Below are 22,427 nucleotides of genomic sequence, written 5' to 3' on the forward strand. Positions count from 1 at the left end.
GCACCAGGGAAATCTAGTTTTGCGTGGTTTAGAGGCAGAGTAACCAAGCATACAGCACGAACGTTGGGTTAAAAGACCTCATTAAATAAAACAGAAAAAAATTTATTAGTGGCTACTGGACAAGTATGAGCTATCACGCTAGGTTTGTAATAGAAATAATATTTGGGTTGTTGCCTTGGTGACAGCGTTAACATTTCACGTATAGGTACAAACTGCACTCAGCAAAGAATGCTGCATGCATCAGCTAGTGTTCTCAGTTTAAATCAGTAGTGAGAGGGATGTTGTCCCAGGTTTTCTACAGTGCCTCATTTCTTGTAGAGCATGAAGTTAAAAGCTGGAACTTCAGTTTTATCCTGTGATAAACATTTATATTCTGCATTTCTGATCAGTGCTTTGATCTGTATTTTTAGTCGTTCTGTTAATACAACATGAAATCGTTCAAAATCATAATTTACCTGCATTAATTGTGGTTAAGTATATAGTTAAATACTACGTACCTTACCAAAAAATGTTTTTTTTCTCCTTAATCCCCATAACTCTCAAAAGAATCCTCTCCAACTTCCCTGTAGCTCTTCTTTTTCCACTGCTTCTGCCAATAGTCTTTTTAATTCATATACACAAGTTTTCTAGGAACAGATGAGAATGTGTGCATCTTAGACAGAAACTGGAAGTTTGGAAAGGTGCAAGCTAGATATTGTTATTAATATAAAGTATCATTTTCACAGTCACAATCAATGATATTTTTAAATGTTCTGAATCGTCAGCTCATGTGTACAGTGTTCTTTGTACTGAAAAATGAAACAAAATGTGAAAGCCAGGTTGCCTTAAGTCAATAGATCATTGTTAGTTAACAGTGTGATGTGGCTCACTGTAAACTCCACTTTTCCATTTACCATCTGCAGATTTCAACACATCTTTGACTAGTAACATTTCCTTTTACAGAATCTGTGGAAAATGTAGTAAGATACCTTTAAATCTGTTAATTATTTCTAAGTTAATCTTACACTGCTTATCATGACCCTTACTTTTATTCAAAAACATTATGCTCATGATGTTTCATAGCACACGGAAGCCACAGAAGGTCATGTAATACATTTGCATATTAAAATATGCCACACAGTTTGTATATGAAGGCAAACTTCAAAGCATCTGATTTCTGTCTAAGACATAACAGGAAGATAAGAGAGCAAAAGGGTAGCCATACTGGATCAAATCACGACCGTGTTTTGTCCAGTGTCATGTCTGCAGAAGTACATGTAAGCCAATAGCTAGAGACAAAAAATAACTAAGCAAGCATATATAATATTCCTCTTCCAGTTTCCAAATATTTCCAGCTGAGGGGATTTCCTCAACCAGATGTGCATTCTGTATGGTTTGTAACCTGCAGTGGTAATGTCTTCCATTAACTTATTCAGTTACCCATTGAATACATAACTTTTAGCATCCAAAACATGCTTTGTCCACAAGGTCTATGAGGTCTATTCCCTGCTGTGTGGAGTCACCTCCTTTTTATTTCTGGTCAGTCTGGCCCATCTAGCTTCATTTTTATTCCTCTAGCTTTATTTTTTAGAAGAACGTTTGTTATTATTGCTGGTTTTAATTTGACCTCGCTCAGAAGCACAATGATTTGGGGGGTTAGTAGCAAATAGCTGGCATTTTTTGTGTTCTACTTTGCTTGTTTTAGCATTTCACATTTTCAAACTTTCTTTTACAGCTATGAGGATTAGAAGTGTATTCTTTAAAGAAACTTCAAGACCATTTAGTATAGTGAATGCACAGTAAAAATCACGGTAGTTGTGAATACTGCATCATTTTGAAGAAATCCCTTGTCTGTCAGCAAGTGATGGAATGATGATGGAGGGTATCATAATGGAGTGTGCAGAGCACAGAGTGCATGTGTAACCTTTGGTAGCATTAGGAGAAAGTAAATTGGAAGAGATGAGCTGGAATCTGTGACTTTAATATTTCATATTATAATATGTTTTAAATATCATAAGGTGAAAAAAACATGCCTCTGAAGACCTCTAGAAGGATGTTCTGTCCATCTTATTCAGGGGCTAAAGTAAAGAGACTTCTGGAGATCTTTAAGAGGGAAGTTGACATGAATAGATTTTGCATCTACCTTTCTCCTTCAGCTAAATAATGAACTTAGACACTTACTTTATCAGGTGATCTCATTAGAACTGTTTTGTTGTCTGGGAGATAGGTTGGGAGTCTAGATGATGTGGTCTGAATCCCAAACATGGTGTCAAAAATAATAATAGCAATTATTTTTACTCTGAAATGTAACAAAAGAAGATTTGAACCAGTGATAACTTGACTGAGTTTTTAAAAATCAGTTTGGTTGATTTTAATTATGCTTTGATGACCAAGAGTAGGGGAGGAAAATACCTATTGCACATAAACAGGCAAAGAATTTCTTTAAACATAAGCATTTAAGGAAGACAAAAGATGCATAGATTACTTTTCCAGCAAATTACTTCCTGTCAGACCGTCAGCCATTAATTTTTCCTTATCGCTTGCAATGTATCTTTTCTGAAGAACAAAAGTAAACTCTGTTTTAATTTGTTCACTTCTTTATATTTCCTGACTCTGACTGGAGGAAGACAAGCTAAAATAACACAAAGGAAACTTTTCCTTTTTTGCTGTCCAGTGAAACTGGAAATACCTACTAAGTGATAAATAGTCTTTTGTGATAATTTTACTGCATTAAGCAGGAAATAATATGCTGAGAGAGACAGATTAGCATTGACCACTTGGGAGCTTAATTATAGTAACAAGCTTTCAATGAGAATATCATTGTCTCAATGGTGAATAACACAGAGATGTATTTTAGTAACTGGACATTATTTAGATGCTTTGACAAGCAGCAAGTATTATGGATTTGGGTATTTTTATGTAGCTGTTAAATGTCAGCAAATGATGATGAAATGCTTCTTTGAAATGAAATGGAAGTTGTGTATAATTGTGGTTTGAAGTAGTCTTGATATTCTACAAATTCAACTAATTTTTGCCTCTTGTGTATTAAATACACAGCTCTGCCGTAGCAGAGCCAGTGGCTGCTTTTGAAAATGACTTCAACCGGACAAAGATGGAAGAGATCACTATAAGAAATAAAAAGTAAAGAAAAGATAAATAGCCTTATTTTTATATAGAAATAGTGATTTTGTCCACTTAATGAGCCTCACAGTGGCTTATGATTATCACTTCAAGCTGGAGTTTTCACCCTACATACCTCATTTTTCTGAAACTTGCTATACACTCATGTTTTTACAGTATCTTCCCTGATGATGATCACTGAGCTTTAGGGCACAGGAAATCAGTCTAACGAAGCATCTGCTCTCATGACTGATCTCATCATAGTCCAACACCACCATTGTAGAGCAACTTTTCCTAAGTGGTAAATGTTGGATTTCTGCAAAGAGACACATACAGGTACTTTTGAGATAACAGCATCTGGTTCCATTGAAAATCATTCTGTTCTTTTCCAAATATGAGAGGTTTACAGGTACTTTAGAACAGAATTAAGAGAAAACTATATGGTTTTTTTTCTCTAATATAAATTAAAATTAAATATATCTGAAAACTTTTCCATGTTCTTTTCCTATGTGTGCCTTCTGCAAACAGTTGAAAATTAGTTAATTCTCAAATTTATGAAAACTTGAAGAACTACTACCTTGAATGATGGAAGGAACATTTTGTGTAAAATTCTTACATTAGAAATGCATGGAGCTAAAAGCAGTAAAAATAACTAAAAAGTTGTTTTATTTCCTATTAAAAGTAATAATTTTTTACTTAATGTTATTTGAATTGTGATTTACAAATGAATGATGGACTTTGCAAAACAGGTTTTGGATACAGAAGTCCAGTTGCTAACATCTCTGAATTTAGCTGCATATGTATGTGTGAGGAAGTATGTTTTAAATCTCTTACCAGCTATGATAAATATGCCCCAAATGCCACTTTCAATCCCTGTCTTGTACCATCAGTTAAGTCATAATTGAACCTTGATTTCTTAAAAGCATTGAGGTTTATGTATATTGCTACATATTACTTTTTTTTTTAAAGCTCTCTTTCACCTCGTCGGCTCTTCCAATGTTGATGTGAAAAATGCAATGACCTTCAGTGGGCCTCTCGAAGACATGTTCGGGTACACAGTCCAACAGTATGAAAATGAGGAAGGGAAATGGTAAGCTGTTTTTCTTTTCTTAAATGAAAACTCCAAATTATCAGGTATTCAGTTACTCAGGTGCTATACTATTATTTGTGAGTATGCCTGATACATCACAGTCAGATTCTGTCGGCCATATTTCTTAAACTAATGCACAGTCCCAAGGAAACCTGGAAAGACTGGGAGACTGAAAGATCCAAATTTATATCTACATTTGTTTCCTCAAAGACATAAATGAGTTCACAAAGTGGGTAAATTCCCTTGTTGATAGAGCTGAGAAAGTTTTGTGTTATGCCTGAGCCTTCTTTTTTCCATTTACCAAATAAAATCACTATTTATCTTTTCCTTGTATTAATGTATTGGCAGTGAAATTGCTCCTGTTTTACCTAACTAATCTGTATGATGTATTTTTTTCTGAAGTTTTCTGTCAGAGATTGTCTGAACTGAGTTTTTTAACTGGTGGGAAGATTTCCATGTTGAAATCTTTGTTAATACAGTACTCTGCCTTCCCTCTTGGAGGGCTAATTATGTCTTGTAACTGGTAATACATTCACATTTGGGACTTGGAGCCGCCTTCTTAACCCATCTTCTCCTTCTTGTTGTTCTCCTGAATTAGAAGTTGCATTTTGGCAAGCTTACTGGTATCATTGCTTCTTCATCTTTTGATAAACACCTGCTTATGCTTTTCCCTTGTAAGAACAAACTTTGCAGGCTAACCACTGGGCTGGAGGGCTGAAATAACAATTGAATGGCAAAAGGTTTGGGAATCCTGAGACCTTCATCGTTCTTTGCAGATTGCTCTGGTTTTCCCAGAGCTTTGCCGGTAATTTGACATTCCTGGTAAACCCAGGGACTCCTGTGGGCACCCTGGGATGACAGGCACGTGGCTGCATGACAGCCAGGTCAGACTGTTCTGCACTGCCCAAACAATCCCTCTCTGCAAGCGCCGGGGCTGTCTGGCTCCGAGAATCTGTCCACCAGTGTTCACTATTAGACATAAGGGGTGTTCACAGAAATGAAATTGCAGAGCCTGCTGTTGAAAATGCTAGCTCTTGATTGCCCAGGTTGTAGGATGTTTAAATATACATCTGCGTGAGGGTCATGGGAGAATAATAATGACCTTCTTTGAGCTAATCTAGACTTTCAGGAAATGTTATCCATTCTAGCAGCTGCGATTTTGCGAAGTAAGCTATATTGTCGTAAACTGTCCTGAAACCTTTCAAGAGCAAAAATAATTCAAGCTGGAAATGGAGACTCTTCCAGTAGCTTAAGGAAGACAGGAATCTAATCTAGTGTATTAGATCTGAACATCTCTGAAATTAAACTCCAGAGCTGATGTGAAATTGTCAAGCTTTCAAGTTGCTTTCAGCATAGCAACATCCAGAGCAGGAAATCTGTAGGTTGATGGTTAAAAATAAATATACAAAGCAGCCTTGTGATGCTTTGTCAACTGCTATAATGCTGCCTAGATACCACAGATAGAGCTTTTCAGCCACAGATGTTCTGTAAACATGACTGCAATTGTTTCTCAATAAAACTGGGTTCCCCTAAAAAAATCCTCGGTGCAAAAAGACAAAATAGCTTTTCAGACCCCTTCTCTCTGTTCATGGGCTCTTTCTTTTTGAGAAAAGAGCACAGGGACATAATCCTGCTGAGTATTGATCACCTCCCGTGGATTTCAAGCACACTCAGCTTCTCCACAGTCAAATGGAAGTCAAGGATGTGTGATAGGTTATGGTGTCTGTTTCTAAATTTTGGTGTAAAAAATACATACATTACAGTATATAGCTTGAAAGAGCAGTCAGATCCAGTATATACTTGAAGCATCTTATTTTGCTTTAGAATTAATTTCTTAGTCATGAAAAAAATCTTAATGGATCATAATGAGCTGTTCCAGTATGTTTTTTTTAGAAGCTGGATTGTGTACTGGGTTTAAATTCTCCTTTCTGTCTTTTTCAAATCCGTAGGCTACATTTTACCTATTATGTCCTTGTATTCAACTATCTTCTGCCTGGACTCATTAATTTATGATTAAAGGTTGAAATGGTTCTCTCAATAACTCTTCACAATCATCTAAGTGTCCAGGAACAAACCTTACTGAACTACTACTCTTAATGGCAGGATTTCTGTTTCCAGTGTGTGCTGTGAATTCTAATTTAATCCAGGTTCTTCCTTACACATTTAATGGAGCCAGTTGTTATCTGCTGGGTAATGCTGGGTTATTTAGTGTAGCTAATGAAGATTTGAGAACAAAAACAATGTCCATCTCTAAACAACGTTTCCTGATGAAAACTGGATTTAGGACTGGATGCTAATTTGTGGTGTTTACAAAGTACTGTATGAGAATAGTGATTTTCAATCACATCAAATTAAAAAAAAATGCACAGGATAAAAATCCTTAACATTTTAAAAATTTGACATTTCTTTTAATAATCCTTTAAATAACATTATTTTTATTAATGAGAGGAAAAATGATGTATTTTACACTGCTGGCTCGCATTACTTAAGACTGAATTCTTCTTCTGGGTGCTTGTGAGCCTCTTCTTTGGCATTTGGTCTCTCATAATTGAAAATACATTTTCTTCTAAAATATATTAAAGATCAAGGAGATATTAAATAAAACCGTTCCTTCTGTATTACTTTTACTACTTGTCATCCACCCACCAATATTGCTTTTATTTTCCACTGGAATTTTTTTCATATTATTCTATTGTTTAATTTGTTATATAGGTACATTTCCTTTCTGTGTCCTTATTAAAGAGGAGACAGAATGGCTGCTTTTGCTTGTATCTGAACTAGCATAATAGATACTTTTCTTGCTCTCCATCCTGTACTCTTTGTACAGAGTTTGCTGCAGCTGTGCTCTCTGTAAGTTTTGTTTGCTGACTTTTGTGCCTTTTAAGAAAGAAGAAATTTCAGGTAACTTATTTCATTTGCAGGGTACTTATTGGTTCACCGTTAGTTGGCCAACCTGAGAAAAGAACAGGAGATGTATACAAATGCCCTGTAGGAAGGGACAACCAATCACCCTGCATAAAACTGAACTTGCCAGGTATGAAAGAAAATGAAGTTGTGTCATGTGGAGGAATAATAGAGGTCAGATCTTAGGAGATTTTTAGCTAGGAAATATGCATTAGAATTGTTTCTATAGAGAAAATTTACTTAGGATTCCAGAGATAAATGTGAAGGAAATTGTGTTTGTAACATCAAAAATAATTTTATTTTAAAGCTTCTGATTGTCCTATGGAAAACATGCTCATAATTTTAGAATGGGCATTTGGCTGTGTTATCAAAACTTTAGTATGACTGGCATTAATTGACTGTGGTTGGCAGTCCTGGCCAAGGAGCCAGAAAGGCCATGGAGCATAGATTCATGGATTACCCTTTCCAAAGCTCTCTGAAGCCAACAACAGCCTTCATAATCTCATCAGTAGGCTTTTGATGAGAACCTAACTAGCCAGAAGCAGGCTGATGCATCTTAATATGATACAGGCAAATATTAATCCTTTTCTTGCTCATGTCAAGAGATACGTGATGTAGACAGGAAGAGACTTCCTGTTAATATGAATTTCAGTAAATACACCTGTCGTGGTATTTTATATCTCCTCTTTTTCCTTGAAAGCCTAAGTGTCAGTAATGTAACATAACAGTAACAAATCTAAAAGCTGTTAAGTCATTTATAGCAGGCCAGGGTAAAAAATGAATGTTTGTTTTCTAATTAACAAAACTGTGTGAACAGTAATCTCCTGCTTTCCTGATGTGCTGTTATTTTTACTTCTTTTCTTTTTTGCGGTTCAGGAAAACTATTTGAGACAGCCACCCAGACAAATTTTCTGGGATAAAAGCCAGTCTCAGAAATTTTTCTTGATTGTTGCAATTGAAGAAGGAGGAGGAAGGGTGCTAAAATATTTGATGAAACCAGTGTCAGTCTGGGTTTTATTTTAGAAGCTGGAAGCTCCATACTAGGGGATATACACTTTAACATTTTGTTTTCATGTTCCCAAATACTTAACATTTTAATCTATTTATAGCTGCTACTTCAGTTCCTAACGTTGTGGAAGTAAAAGAAAACATGACTCTTGGAACGACCTTAGTGACTAACCCAAAAGGAGGCTTTCTGGTAAGAAAGGACTTTTGCCAATTTTAAAAGTCTGTTTTTTCCTAAGGTACCATAACAAAAAAATTTCACTCTTTTTCATCTTTTACAGGCATGTGGACCACTTTACGCTTATAAATGTGGGCGTTTGCATTACACAACTGGCGTTTGCTCTAATGTCAGCTCCACTTTTGAAACCGTTGAGGCGATTGCTCCATCTGTGCAAGGTATGCATGCCACAGTAATTCTCTTGTGTGTCTGAAAATACGAAGTGCAAACAAGACAAATGTATACACATGGGCATACCAAAAAGTATGAACTGCTTAACTAGCTACCAGCATTACCAAGTTAAGTAAATGTTTTCATTGTCCGTATATAACCCAAATTCTTGCTACTTTTGGAATTTATCTCAGTATAAACAATCATTAGAGTGCTATGTGACATCCAAACACAATTGCTAAAAATAGTTGCTTATGTTTTTTAGTTATGGCCAAAAGACTCTTTTTAAATAATGACGACATTTTAAGACCTAATACAAACCCAATTTAGTAATATAGACAGAAGTCTTAAAGACCTGGTCCTTTGGAAAAATTGAAGAGGAACAGATTGACATTGAAGAAAGTAGGAGTCATTGGTAAATACTCCAGTTATGTGATCTTCTAATCCCATTCTTAAATTTCTGCTACAAGAAAGTGCCTTGCTGATAAAGGGAACACAAATCATGTAAAATGCGAGGCAAAAGTTGATGAATGACAGTTGGCGTCAAATATGCAGTTCAGCCCCACTGCAGAAAGATATGCATTTGTTACTAATCACAAAAGTAACCGGAGCTGTGAGATATATTTAATCCATGTTAGTATCAATTCTTATGTGGCAATTTGTGTTGCAGAGTGTAAAACCCAGTTGGACATTGTCATAGTCCTCGATGGGTCCAACAGTATTTATCCATGGGAGAGTGTCACAGCCTTCCTAAACAGCCTCCTGAAAAACATGGATATAGGTCCTCAGCAAACACAGGTAACACAGTAGATATTTTATGGTTGTTTAATTTGCAAGGAAAAAAAGGGTTTCCAGAAAATGGGGTGGAGCGTCGTCTGTGGAGCTCTTCAATTCCAAGAACTTACGGCAATGGGGTACTAAAACAAAATAGCTGAAACCACAACTAAGTCAGTGTCTGCTGCCAAGCAACAATGTCAGGAAGGCTCTCCCTCCCCCCACTGCTCAGGCATTCTGGAGAAAGCAACTTTCTAACCTAGAGACAAAAGTTCAGTGCATTAAGTGAGGCCGCTTGCATGTTGTCCTTTCCCACTTCCTTTGTCTCCACAACCGCTTCTTGTCTTCTTTGTACTTCATAGCACAAAGGTCATTTCTGCTTCTCTGAGGTGCACATGCATGTTTCAGACAGCCTTTGATTATAAGCTTTTTGGAGCAGTGTTCAATATTTTGTACTGTGGAGCATTGAGCATACAGTTTTTAGACATATGAAATCATAATTAACGAGTGGCTGTTAAGCTGCATGTTATTAATGTCAGAAGCTGCATTTATATAATGAGTGGAGAGGGCCAAATTCCCAGCTGCTATAAATCAGCACAGTTCCAGCAGAATTAACGGAGCTAGAACCAATTACCCCAGCGAGGATCTGACATATGTTTCACAGTCTGCTGAACAGAGTATGTAAATAGCAATTCCGGCAGAACTCGGGGAAGGGGGAAACATGGATGCTGGGATACATTTTAACAGAGAAAGCTTTATCAACAGCAACAGAAGAAACCAGGTCTTCTTTTCACTCGTCCCTTTTCCTCCTCCCAAAATCAAGGATTTTCTGGGATCCTGTATGATATTTGATACGCTGCAGGCCAATACTTAGCATTTTTGCCACTTCAGCTTAGCTCCTGACATTCAGCTGCTGCCTTCACAAAGGAGACTGTGAGAAGGTGTAAAGGATACCTCTGCCTGCAGAGAGTATCCCCATCATTTTCCAAGTTAATTGGGGTTTGTGAGTTACCACCCAGCTCCCCTGTTGGCTGTACTGAACACTGGCTGATAAAACTATTATTTATAAACTGTCAAGTTTACAATCATATCCTATTATTTTAAACATGTTGTTCTTCCAGATATTGTGAGGAAGAAGGAAAAACAAAAAAATTCTTCCTGGTCCCTTAAGCTGGTGATTACTCAAACATGTGTGATCTTGGGAAAATACTTAAACCTGAACTTTCCAGTACAGGGCAATGGCTGCATGGAAATCATCACTGCCTTCTGCCCAAAGGGCTTCATGGGAATAGTACACAGGGCAATCAATTCTACTGCACCCTTACCTCTCTTCCTAACCCTGCAATTCCTAAATTTTTACATTGCCACACCTCTGTTATGTTTGGTTTTGGAATCCTTCCTCGTCTGTGCACTCAGATTGTGCACAAAAGGTCCCTTGCTGGCCTGCACTCCAGCAGCCTGCCATCTCCACCCACAAAATCTGTTCTACCCACAGTTTGGCATAGCTACCCCTCTTCTCACATGTACACTTATTCACTCAAGAACGTTAGCTTTGGCATCTGGTTGCTACAAAGCAGAAACATTTGAAGGGGAGATAAGAATGGGATAAGGGGGAGAGAGGCTGAAAAACTGGAAATGGAAGGCAAAAGCTAAGTGGAATTTTCTTGGTTTCTCTTACCTTCCCCCCTCTCCCCAGAACATATCCCATCTCTCTTCTCTCCTTTGAGCCCCCTGCTTGGGAACCCTGGCACAACTAAAAGTAGTAACAAGTTTATACCCTCTCCACCCACACTCTCTCCTTTCTCAGAAACTGTGTTTAAATGACTGTTGAATGGGGAAGAGGAGAAACGCCAGAGCAGGCTTATTTCTCCCCTCTTCTCTGGGAGCACAGAATAGAAATACAGGAACAATTGTTTACTTTCTGTCTGTTTAAATTGATTTTTCCATGTTCATCTTTTGGGGATTGTTGAGCACATAGAAATTAGTGGACTTTCACTGACTTCAGATTGTTTTCCTCTTGCATGGGAAAGGAATGAGGTGATTACAGAATAACTCCTTAGCAGCTTGGGTGTGACTTGTTCAAAACCTTGTTTTGATTAGAGCCTTGTGAGATTTTTTTTTTTACCACTTACCCCCTCCATGAACAATCATCATTAGATCTGTGGCAAGTCAGAAGAGAAATTCCTCAGTGTCCCATGTTTGGCAAATTTGAAAGTGAAAGCCACATGCAGAAAGCCAGATGCAAAAAGCCAAAGTTTACGGTATAATTTTTGCAGAAGTATTTCCTTCCTTTCCTCTTTCCGTTCTCCAGAAAATCCACAACACCATACTGATGGTTAAGCTGCATATCCTGAGCTTAAGGATAAAAGAAGTAAAGGGAAAGTGATGATAGAAAAGTGGAAAAGGAAGAAGGAATTAAATGAGAAAAAATGGTACAATTAGGAACAAAATATTTCTCCCAGCTTTATTCCACATTTTAACGTAACTGCAAAGCAAGATAGTTTTTTTCCTCTTTTTAAAATTTTGTAGAGATAATTGTCTTTTTAATATGAGGGTGTGTTTTTTAATCCTTTACATATGAGCAACCTTCTGTGGTAGAAGGATATCAAAAGAGAAAGCAGAATACTTTGATATGTTCAATTCCAGCTTTAAAGCTATGTTGCAACACCCTTCAGAAATTTTCAGACCGGTTTTATTTCTTCATTAATATACGACATAGGCAGTTATAAGCATTTGGCCTGTACCTTATTATATCTCAAAAGCGACTGTATTAGTGGACTGATAAGTCATGCCATGTCCTATCTTATGATCAGTTTTATCTCCAGAAGGACAGAGGTGTATTAAAGAAGTATTAAAAAGATTCAGGATGAAGAAAGACCTTTGCAATAGTTTGCAAGTAATTTCTGTCTGAGTCCCTGGGAGCAAACAAAATGTAGCAGAATTAATTCAATTTTGCTTTGATTCAGGTATCTTTAGCTGGCTCTCCATATGATAAAATGTATTATCCACTAGTGCTTCCCAAAGCATTTCTGCCTTTCTTTTATATTAAATATTATTTAAGTACAACCAAAAATATTTCTCACTTTCCTCCACATCCCAATAGTGAAATTCCTAGCATATCCTTTCCATCTACTAGATGGTTTTCCTTTCTTTTTTTTTGTTGTTGTTTTTTTTTACCAAATAGATTAGCTTAATAATTTATTGGGAAAACTAGAATGTACTTTCCAAATAAGGGGCTGTATTTACTTATAGAACAACAATAAATAATTGGCCTCAGAAATATTTTGTGCTAAAGTAGAACAGTCCTTCACTTGCCTGTTCTCTTGTACAACACTTTTTCACAGGAACTGGGGACAATTAAAGAATTATTCCCTTGTGTAATATAAAAGCCATGGAATGCTAGGGAAGGGAACATAAACTTAGGAATTAGAAAGATGTTCAATAGATTATGGTCAGTAATGCTGGGAAAAATATTAGGTTTTCTGGAGTAGAGCAGAAGTACATTCTTCTGTGTAGTACTCTTGCATTTTCCAGATTTAAATTAAATAAGCAAATCAAAACATACAATGCCCGTAAGCATCATTCTTAGGGGTTTGCTGAAGTTACACAGTTTGAGCAGGTTTATTGTCCCGTAAAAGCACATTTGCATCATGTAGATGTGTCATTTATAGTTTTCCATTAGATTAAAAGGCTGCAAAAGCTCAAACCTTCATTGCTATCTAATAGAATGTAATTCTAATTTTACCAGGTGCACTTGATTCTGTGATCCTATAGGAGACTGGAACATGCAGCCTAGTCATATTTTGTTGGTTCTGGGAAGCTTTTCGTTACCCCTTTTTGAGGAATGGCTCATCTTTGATGCCATGAAATGCGTAGAACATGATCAGTGTTTTCAAAGGTGGTGCTAAGGAAGAACAATTGTATCCCATAAGATAACCACATGCTCCCCTTCCTTCCTGATTTACAAGCTATGCAACACAGTGCAGTTTTCCAGACTCAGATGTTCTTCCCATTTACTTCCTGAGAAGGAAAAGCTCAAAATGTTTACTTGCTGTGATCATGGACAACATTTCCTTTCAAATAGGAAATGATACAACTCAATGTCAGCCTGTAATCTTTTTTAGGAAAACGACAATGCCAGCATGAATCTCTAGAATCATGAAAGACCGGCAGATGCTTTTCGCACTGCAGCAATCAATAGTTGGTTTAATCCTTGATACCAATAAAATCCTCAAAGCTGCAGATAAGGAGCCTGTGAATCCACAGCGGTGGGCTCCCTCGCGCACAATAGTCTGTGGCTACACTTGTGCACGGTTCTGGAATACTTAAGGCACTCCTCCTGCTCCAAAAGACCAAACATAATGCAAACCTCTTGTTTATCACCAGTTAATGGCAGCGTTTTTAAATGACTAGCAGCATCCTGTTCAGATTATGCTGTATGTCACTTTAGATGCATGACACAATAGTTGTCTTGGAGGGAACAGGTTAAAAATTTTGTCTTCAGCTTGGGGTTTAGTCGGTGCCACATGACTGCTCTGAGCAGTAATACAGTGTGTGCCCCAGCCTATTGTGTAAACACTGTGCAGGATTAATAGGTTGCTGCCCACGAGAACATGCAGCCTCTGGATGCTCTCAGCTACAGGTGGAGGAGGACATGCCTCCGAGAGAGAATTAAAATATCTTAAAGGGGAGCAACTTGTCTAACTTTGAACTTACATCAGTTCTTCCAGGTTTGATTGTATTTTCAAAAGGATACAGAAATTAAGTGGGATAGATTTTGCTACCACATACCATTATAATTATAGTCCCATAACCGTATGTAACTAGCTTTTCATAATGATCGTGATACTGATGTTTAGTATCAAATATTTATCCAACCCTAACCCTTCTACAAGCAAACCAACATTGTGCAGAATCTGAGAGGCTATGAAAGTACTTCAAAAAACATCTATAAAGCAATTGCAAAGTACATACTAAGACACTTCTAAAATAATAGGATGGCATAAACATCCCAGAGGTCTTATTGATCTTCAGTACCTAAATGCTAGAGTGCTTTTAATAATAGATGAGTGAGACATAAACATGCCATGTAATACTGCATTATCCTAAATAACACCTATAAATTGCCATGTGTAACATAAAATTGAAATATGCTAATGGAACATTGTGTGGATTCTTCCCAGTAAAAGCTGTCAGGAACCTGCCAAAACATTAAAACTAACAGAAATGAATGAGAGAAATTAATATTTAAGAATATTGCTCATCTTTTTATTTCACTCTTGTTTTTGCAGCAAGTTCCCTCAGGCATTTGTGGTTGAGTTCCAATCCCATGCATTGATCTTTCACACAAAGAGTTGTCCTGCTGAGGTCATCTAGAGTCTTTCCATCATCCTCCCCCATTCCAGAAGCCACCACTTTATTCACGTTTTTCCCTCTGGCACTTGTCAGGTGTCTTACTTTGGATTACCTCTTGCTGGGAGAATGGCCATGTCCTGGACTGCCCTGCTGTCTTCATCAAGATAAGGGTACTTGGGTCTTCTCACCCTGAGGGCCTAAATTTGCCATTGCAGTGCTGTTTCTAAGCTAAATAATAAGCTAGGGTAAATGAACTATCAGATGTAGGAATATTATATTTGGATGGAATGAAGATAATTGTGAGTGAACCATGGCCTTGTATGCTGTAACGAAAACTATTTTGAGAAGTTGTGACTGGTGATTAGGGCATTGGTCTGCCTTGGCCTAGAGGAGAGCAGAGCTGCAGCACAGACTACCACAAGTCAGGAACAGCAAGGAGTTGAGCCTGCATTTGACTTTGTTCCTATTTTTAATAAAAACAATTTAGAAACTTCAAAATGTTTCATGAGATTGAGTGTCTTCTAGCCAGTCTTACTCAAATGCTTATAGGTGTTTCATGCTGAGGGAAACACACAAAGTTCATTTCTTTTCCTGGCTGTAGGTACAGATGGGCATTTACCCCACTGCAGGAGACACAGATACTTTATTTAAGGGTAGCTGATTTTTAGCATGAACTGTATGTTTCAGGTTGGAATTGTTCAGTACGGACAGACTGTAGTCCATGAATTTTTCCTGAATACATACTCAACAACAGAAGATGTGATGGCTGCAGCCACGAGAATACACCAGCGGGGTGGCACGCAAACTATGACAGCCCTGGGAATAGATACGGCAAGGTACATTCGCAAAATATTGTCCTGCATATGGTAGAAACAAACATAAACAGATATGCTGACGGTTCTGGTTTTATAAATTAAAAATATGATGTGGCTGACATCTGACTTGATTTTAGGTAAGCAAACAAAATTTAGAAGGAGGGTGAATAAACAGACTCTGTCCAGCATCTAGAGCAGTTGTATGTGGCACCCTGAAAAGGCAGCTGTCTCTTGAATGGAGGAAATAGGGAATAAGAAGAGACATGGAGCAAGGTTGTAGTCCTAAGCAAAGGGCTGACAATCTGATGTCCACACAGAGCAGGTAGGAACTGTGTATGTAGAGAGATGAAGGAAATTAATTTTTTCACAGGAAACAGGAAAAAATAGAACTTTTTAATGTTAATTTGTCTTCATTCTGAAGTTCAGATTATTACGAGGTTTGAGCTCACACTTGTCAGAAAACCTATACATTTTATATCCAAAGTCTTTGAAGATTCTAGATCATTGGGAGCAATAGCATTATTTAGAAATGCTTCCTTTATGAGAAAAATGAAATCTGACTTTTGCAGAACAGGCAGTAAATGCAAAATCTCTCAGACACTTTTAAACTGTACAATGGTGTCCTGGTATCTTTTTTCTTTTCTTCTTTTTTTTTTCCAGCATGACAGCATGAGTTTATTCCATAAAAGACTTCCAAACAACCATTTAGTGAAATATGCAGCATCTTTCTGATGAACTATTTGATTATCTGACCAAAGTTTTGTCGATATGATGTCTTAAATCCAATGATGTTCTTACATATTCACCAGTGATGTTTTCCTTAATACAAGCAGAAGCTTGAGGGAGTCTGAACAAGTTCAAGAAAGCAGAGCCAGTTGACAATTGCCAAATACTCAGAAACCACATGTGGTTCAGAAAGTCCCTGTGCACCACAAACTGTTGCAGGCTTGTATATACAGAAACTACCAGCAAAAGCTTCCTCTGTTCTTGCAGTCTTCCTATCCATCCACTTTTGGCCATCATCATTGGTAGATCGTAGCTTTAACTCGTGTGGCCAGTCTTACGGTTCTGTGATATTTTTGTAAAGAGAGGAAGGCCTGCTTCCTTCCTTCTCCTCCAGAACCCTAATCCAACCTCGCCTTTTCTGCTCCCCTCCAGAGTCTGGGTGAGCAGCTGCCTCTTTGCCCATCTGCGCCTGTAGAATTCAACCGGTTGCCCCCACCTGCCTCCACTCACCTGCAACCTACTTCTTCCACATCCCCAACACCCAGTTTTGTTGTAGATGTGCAGAGGTGTGCTGGTAGCTGAATAGTGTGACTACTTGAAGCGTTGCTGTATGGTGGAAATAGGTTGGTTTTTTGTATGTGGGTTTCAGGATGGGCAGGTGTTGGCTGGGTTTTTTTTAAGCTGCCAAAAGCTGTTTCAAGGTGCCAGAAGTTTATCTGGAGAGGGGAAGAATTCTTCACTATCCAGCATTGTATTTTCTGCTGTTGCTCTCAAATGAATGAATAATGAATGAATGCTTGTGAAACTCTGGCTGTGAACTGTCTTGTAAGTTCCAGTTGTTGTTGTTTGTATTTGTTCATGGTTAATATTAATCTTTTCCTGCTTCTTAGTTAATATAAAGTCTTTTAGTTTATGGTTGACTGTGTAAATATGATGCATGTGCTAAATGCTGACGTTGCCTTTCTCCAAACACTTTATGCTCCCTTTAGGAAAGAGGCTTTTACTGAGGCTCATGGTGCCCGAAGAGGAGTACAAAAAGTGATGGTTATTGTGACTGATGGAGAATCACATGACAACTACAGATTAAAAGAAGTGATCGATAATTGTGAAGATGAAAACATTCAGAGATTTGCTATTGCTGTAAGTGAAATTTAATGGGAAAATTCAAAATCTTAAAAGCATGTTTCATCTTCCAAATGTAATTTCTGTTTAAAAAGTTCATTTCACAGAATTTTTATGGAAATATAATCATTTCAGAGAAGAAAAAAAGAAAGAAGCTGAAAAAACCCACCATTAAACACTTGCTTTCTGATTTTATAGCACAAGAAAAAGCAATCTATCTGTCTTCCTGGTAATTACAGGTGTGTGTGCATGTGAAGAAAAAGAAGAAAGCGTTTGAGGGGCAGTATAAAATCGAATCCTTTTTGTTAAGAGTAATATTGAATAGAGTGGATTAGTTCAAATCTTCTGAGCAATTTCTATAGACGTATTACCAACTTTAAAAAAAAAACCAAATGTAAACCATCCACAAAAAAAAAGGCTTATTATGGCTGTTCTGTGTGCTGGGATTCTAAAGTTGTCATTTTCATGTTGAGCAAACTTAGTAGCTGAATGAGAGGATAAACATGATGGAGGTTAACCGATATCGAGAAATACGGAAACGTTAATGATAGATATGGTGCAAACTCTCCACTGTATTTGTGCATTCTATACTCAGATCATCTGTTTTTTCACATTTATTTTGAAGGTACTTTGGATTGTTGTTTCTCCTTTCCTATGTCTCTTTGTTTTGGTAGAATGAGGTGGTATGGAACCATACAACTTCAAGAAAGATGTTGTCTTTAATTTAGAGAAAGACACAAACCAAAAGTTGAATCCAGCAGCACACAAATTTTCAGTACTTTCCCTTGTAAAGCTAGAGATCATTAAAGAAAAAGTCATCCTTGAAGCTGCAATAATTTTTAGCAATAAAATCTCTGTCTAGAACCAAATTTGGATTGTTCCAGTGTCCAGGAATGCTAGAACATGGGATTTTGTTTTTTATTTCCCTCTCAAAGTTAAGTGTATAGAGCACTTTTTTTCTATGAAAAATATTTGTCAGTGTGGGAATTGGAGAAGGGAGTCATTCTGTTCTGAGGCATCCTGAGTTTTTACATCAGTGGTGTTAAAACTGCAGACCAAATCTTGTACTGTCTTGTACTGTGTTGGAGTTGTTAGCACTGGATGCAAGTGTTGTTGTATATGTATTTATAGGGCAAATCTGCGCACAAGAAAGAATTACCCTGTGCCTAATTAACATGTCATTAATTGCTCATAACCGTGTTATGACGAGAACTGGTGGTACCTATGCAGAAGCCAGTGCAATTGTGTATTCTGGTTTGGGTTTTGTCGTGTTGGGTTTTTTTCCTAAATTAAGGCCTACTTCAACAAATCATAGAATCATAGACTAAATCATTAGAATTTTGTGAAGAAGGGGAAAAAAGGACAGTTGAGGACAGCAGACATTACACCATACAGTTGCTTTGTTTGCTTTTGTTGACACTTGCAGAAAAACGACCAAGCTCTCATACAGTTCTGTTCTCATTGGAAAAGAATGGTTTCAAATCTATTTGAGGGAGGTTTTAACAGAGCAAATTAAGGTTAGATACAATTTCCCAATATTCTCTGACAACCTGCCTCAAAATTATCTCTTAAAACAGGTTATAAAATTTATCCTTGACTACTTTTTTTTTAATTCTCTTTAGATTCTTGGCAGCTACAACAGAGGAAATTTAAGTACTGAGAAATTTGTAGAGGAAATAAAATCAATTGCCAGTAAGCCTACTGAAAAGCATTTCTTCAATGTCTCAGATGAATTAGCTCTTGTAACTATCGTTGAAGCACTTGGAGAGAGAATATTTGCCCTGGAAGGTATGACATTATTTAAAATTTTACTTCATGCATGCATTATAACTGAAGCAAATAGAAGATTACCCGCTTTTATCTTCCTTTGCAAGATATTGTGCTGCATAAAATGTATTATGCATGTATTTTTTTCATGCTGATCATAAAAATATTTTACAATAGACATCAAAAACATAGATAATGATCTGAAATATATTCTGATGCGTTAGAGCCTGTGGAGACGATAGCCTGAAAGGGTAAGTAACCATTACTGTTTTAGCTGGGGTAGACATGAAGTTGCCTTCCCTTAGGTAAAAAAGCATTGCCAGACCATATCCTGATTATCCCATGATCATGAGTTCATCTGCCTATACTTCTAGGTTCTCTTTTTGGTTAGTTGTTAATTACAACATATTACTTTGCTATACAAGTTAACATGGACTTGGTGTATAGAGTTGACAAGATATATTTTTCCTTTGGAAATTTTCATGATACTCAGAGTTGAGCACAGAAAAGTGATTCTCTCATAATGTCTGCTTACATTCTCCATCCAAGTTAGGCAATGTTGTCCAAATTTCTGTTTGTTTCAATCACACTACTGGTAACAGAAGACTGAGTTTATAAATTATAGATTACACTGGCCAACTCTGAAGGGATTCATGTCATACAAAGAAACCATCCATCTATTTGGACTTATTTTTTTCAACATCTCAACTTTCCAAGTAGCTGGAATAGTGTAGTTTCCAGCTGGAACAAAAGATAATATTGACTTGAATGTCAAGAAATAATACAAATATGAGACAGTATTTTAAAGTTTTTTAAATTGGAGCTATATTTCTCAGACATATTTAGGTATTTTTTTAGTGTACCATTTAGCTCGATCAAATGTTACTATTTTCAGCAGATTATTACTAAATATTTTTTTCCAGTTTATGTGTTCTTATCTTTTTACTTTCTGGAAGTTTTTGTTTTCCTCACTTTGGAAACATTCATTTGAGGAGAATTTAATCTCTCTAAAGCCCAAAGTTTAGCCTCCTTAAGCTCACTGAGTGCTTCAAAGTTCATTGACTAGGCGGCTCTTTTGTTAAGTCCATGTTTCTTGGGAAGAATACACTTTCAGTGGAAAAACAGTTGTTCAAACAGAAACTGAAAACTTAGTCTTCGATTTGTGCTTTGTACTTCAAGAAAAGTGAGAAAAATCATTGTCTTTCATTAATAGAATAAAATCTGTTAGTTACACCTATTAAATGTAATGGATATAGAATAAAAAGTTAATCAACTGATAGTCATGACAACAGACAAGGGACCTAACATGACTGAGTTTCTGCACATCTGTGTACTCAAATTCAAGGTTTCATGCCATAGCTCAACCCTTTGAACAACCAAATGCCACTGGAAGAGACAGTCTCACTCTGTAATGCTCCACCTTGTCACTTTTAGCAATCAGTAGCCATTAGGTAGTGCCTGTCTGTCACAGGAAACCCCAGCCTCCAAACGGTGGAGTAAATTGTGCTGGCTTAAACTCCCTGCTGCTGGGGAATGCTTGATATCTAACTAGTCCATTGACTTTAGTAATTCATTCCTCTAATCATAAGAAAAAATTACAAAACATCTGAACATTAAAAAAGTTCTGTAGCTTAATAAAATATCCAAACAAATGTAGTTATGTTGACAGTCGTGAAACTAACTGTTTGAATAAATTGTAGAAATGTTATCTGTTTATGTGATAGTCAGCTCTTGAGATGACTAATCCTTGTGTTGTGGTTTAACCCCACTCAGCAACTAAGCACCACACAGCCGCTTGCTCACCCTCCCTCCTGCAGTGGGGCTGGGGAGAGAATCGGAAAAAAAAGTAAAACCCATGGGTTGAGATAAAGACAGTTTAATAGGACAGCAGAGGAAGAGGTAAGAGGTAATAACAATAATAATAATAATAATAACAACAACAACAACAACAATAATAATAATAGGATATACAAACCAAGTGATGCACAATGCAATCACCACCCACTGACTGATGCCCAGCCCAGCCCCAAGCAGCGATTGCTGCCTCCCGGCCAGCCCCCCCCCCCCCCCAGTTTATATACTGGGCATGACTTCATACGGTATGGAACAGCCCTTTGGCCAGTCTGGGTCAGCTGTCCTGGCTGTGCCCCACCCCAGTTTCTTGTGCACCTGGCAGAGCATGGGAAGCTGAAAAGTCTTTCACTGGTGTAAGCACTACTTAGCAACAACTAAAACATTATTCTCATCCTAAATCCAAACCACAGCACTATACCAGCTACTAGGAAGAAAATTAACTCTATCCCAACTGAACACAGGACATGTTGTCTTCACATCCTCCAGTATTTTGGTACTCTGAGCATACTATACTGATTTAAGTATTAACAAGTTCTGCAGTACTCCTTGAATTCAGCTTTAATTTTCTACAAAAGGTGCGGTAACAAATATGTACTTCTTGGATATTATTACTTTTTATTTAACATAAACCTATTATAAAGTCTTATGAGGAGCGGCTGAGGGAGCTGGGGTTGTTTAGTTTGGAGAAGAGGAAGCTGAGGGGAGACCTTATTGCTCTCTACAACTACCGGAAAGGAGGTCGTAGTGAGGTGAGGGTCGGTCTCTTCTCCCTAGTAACAAGTGGTAGGACAAGAGGAAACAGCCTCAAGCTGTGCCAGGGGAAGTTTAGGTTGAATTTTAGGAAAAACTTCTTCACCGGAAGGGTGGTCAGGCATTGGACCAGGCTGCCCAGGGAAGTGGTTGAGTCCCCATCCCTGCAGGTATTTAAAAGACGTGTAGACACGGTGCTTCGGGACATGGTTTAGTGGTGGACTTGGCAATGCGAGGTTAATGGTTGATGATGATCTTAAAGGTCTTTTAAGGTGATGATGATCTTAAAGGTTTTTTCTAACCTAAATGATTTTATGATTCTATGATATCTGTGCCTTGATATATCTGCCATATTTTCAATTTTTATTTTATATAATCTTAGCTGTATTACAAAAAATATGCATTTGAAAAATAAATTGTGGAAAATTCTTTTCATCCACACTGTAAGAGATGAGCTAGGTGATCTCACCACTCCCAAAAGGCTTCTTGATTTCCAGATTTTCAGTAGGAACTCAGAGTGCGCTAAGATTTCTGTGTAAGACACCTGTGATATAAGAAATGTCACTTCCTCCACCTGTGAAAGTCCCAGAAATAACATAATCTGGCTGCAAGGGAAGTCAGAATGGAAACTGGAAATGGGATCTTAGCTTTATGTCAAAACATAGCAAGGTTGAGTTGCTCCAATGGCTTGGTAAGGCTGGAGCTAGAAGATGCTGACTAAATCAGTTTCTGTTGATTCTTCAAGAATGGTTTTCTGTCCCTCTCAAAGCATTTCAGG

At 37.4% G+C, this 22,427-nt stretch overlaps 1 protein-coding gene across 2 annotated transcripts in view; it reads left to right on the forward strand.

The window, feature by feature from the left end:
• ITGA1 (integrin subunit alpha 1) overlaps positions 1-22,427 on the forward strand; it is a 75,150-nt gene that overhangs the window by 22,904 nt on the left and 29,819 nt on the right. For both annotated transcript variants that reach the window (XM_082337344.1, XM_082337345.1), the window contains exons 2-9: positions 4,069-4,189; positions 7,111-7,223; positions 8,203-8,291; positions 8,380-8,494; positions 9,157-9,284; positions 15,303-15,451; positions 17,146-17,296; positions 18,901-19,066. In XM_082337344.1, coding sequence (XP_082193470.1) covers positions 4,069-4,189; positions 7,111-7,223; positions 8,203-8,291; positions 8,380-8,494; positions 9,157-9,284; positions 15,303-15,451; positions 17,146-17,296; positions 18,901-19,066 — 1,032 coding nt within the window. The remainder of the gene's footprint in view (positions 1-4,068; positions 4,190-7,110; positions 7,224-8,202; positions 8,292-8,379; positions 8,495-9,156; positions 9,285-15,302; positions 15,452-17,145; positions 17,297-18,900; positions 19,067-22,427) is intronic.

Source organism: Platalea leucorodia, assembly GCF_965183815.1.
Source record: "Platalea leucorodia genome assembly, chromosome: Z".
In the NCBI taxonomy this organism is placed as follows: Eukaryota; Metazoa; Chordata; class Aves; order Pelecaniformes; family Threskiornithidae; genus Platalea; species Platalea leucorodia.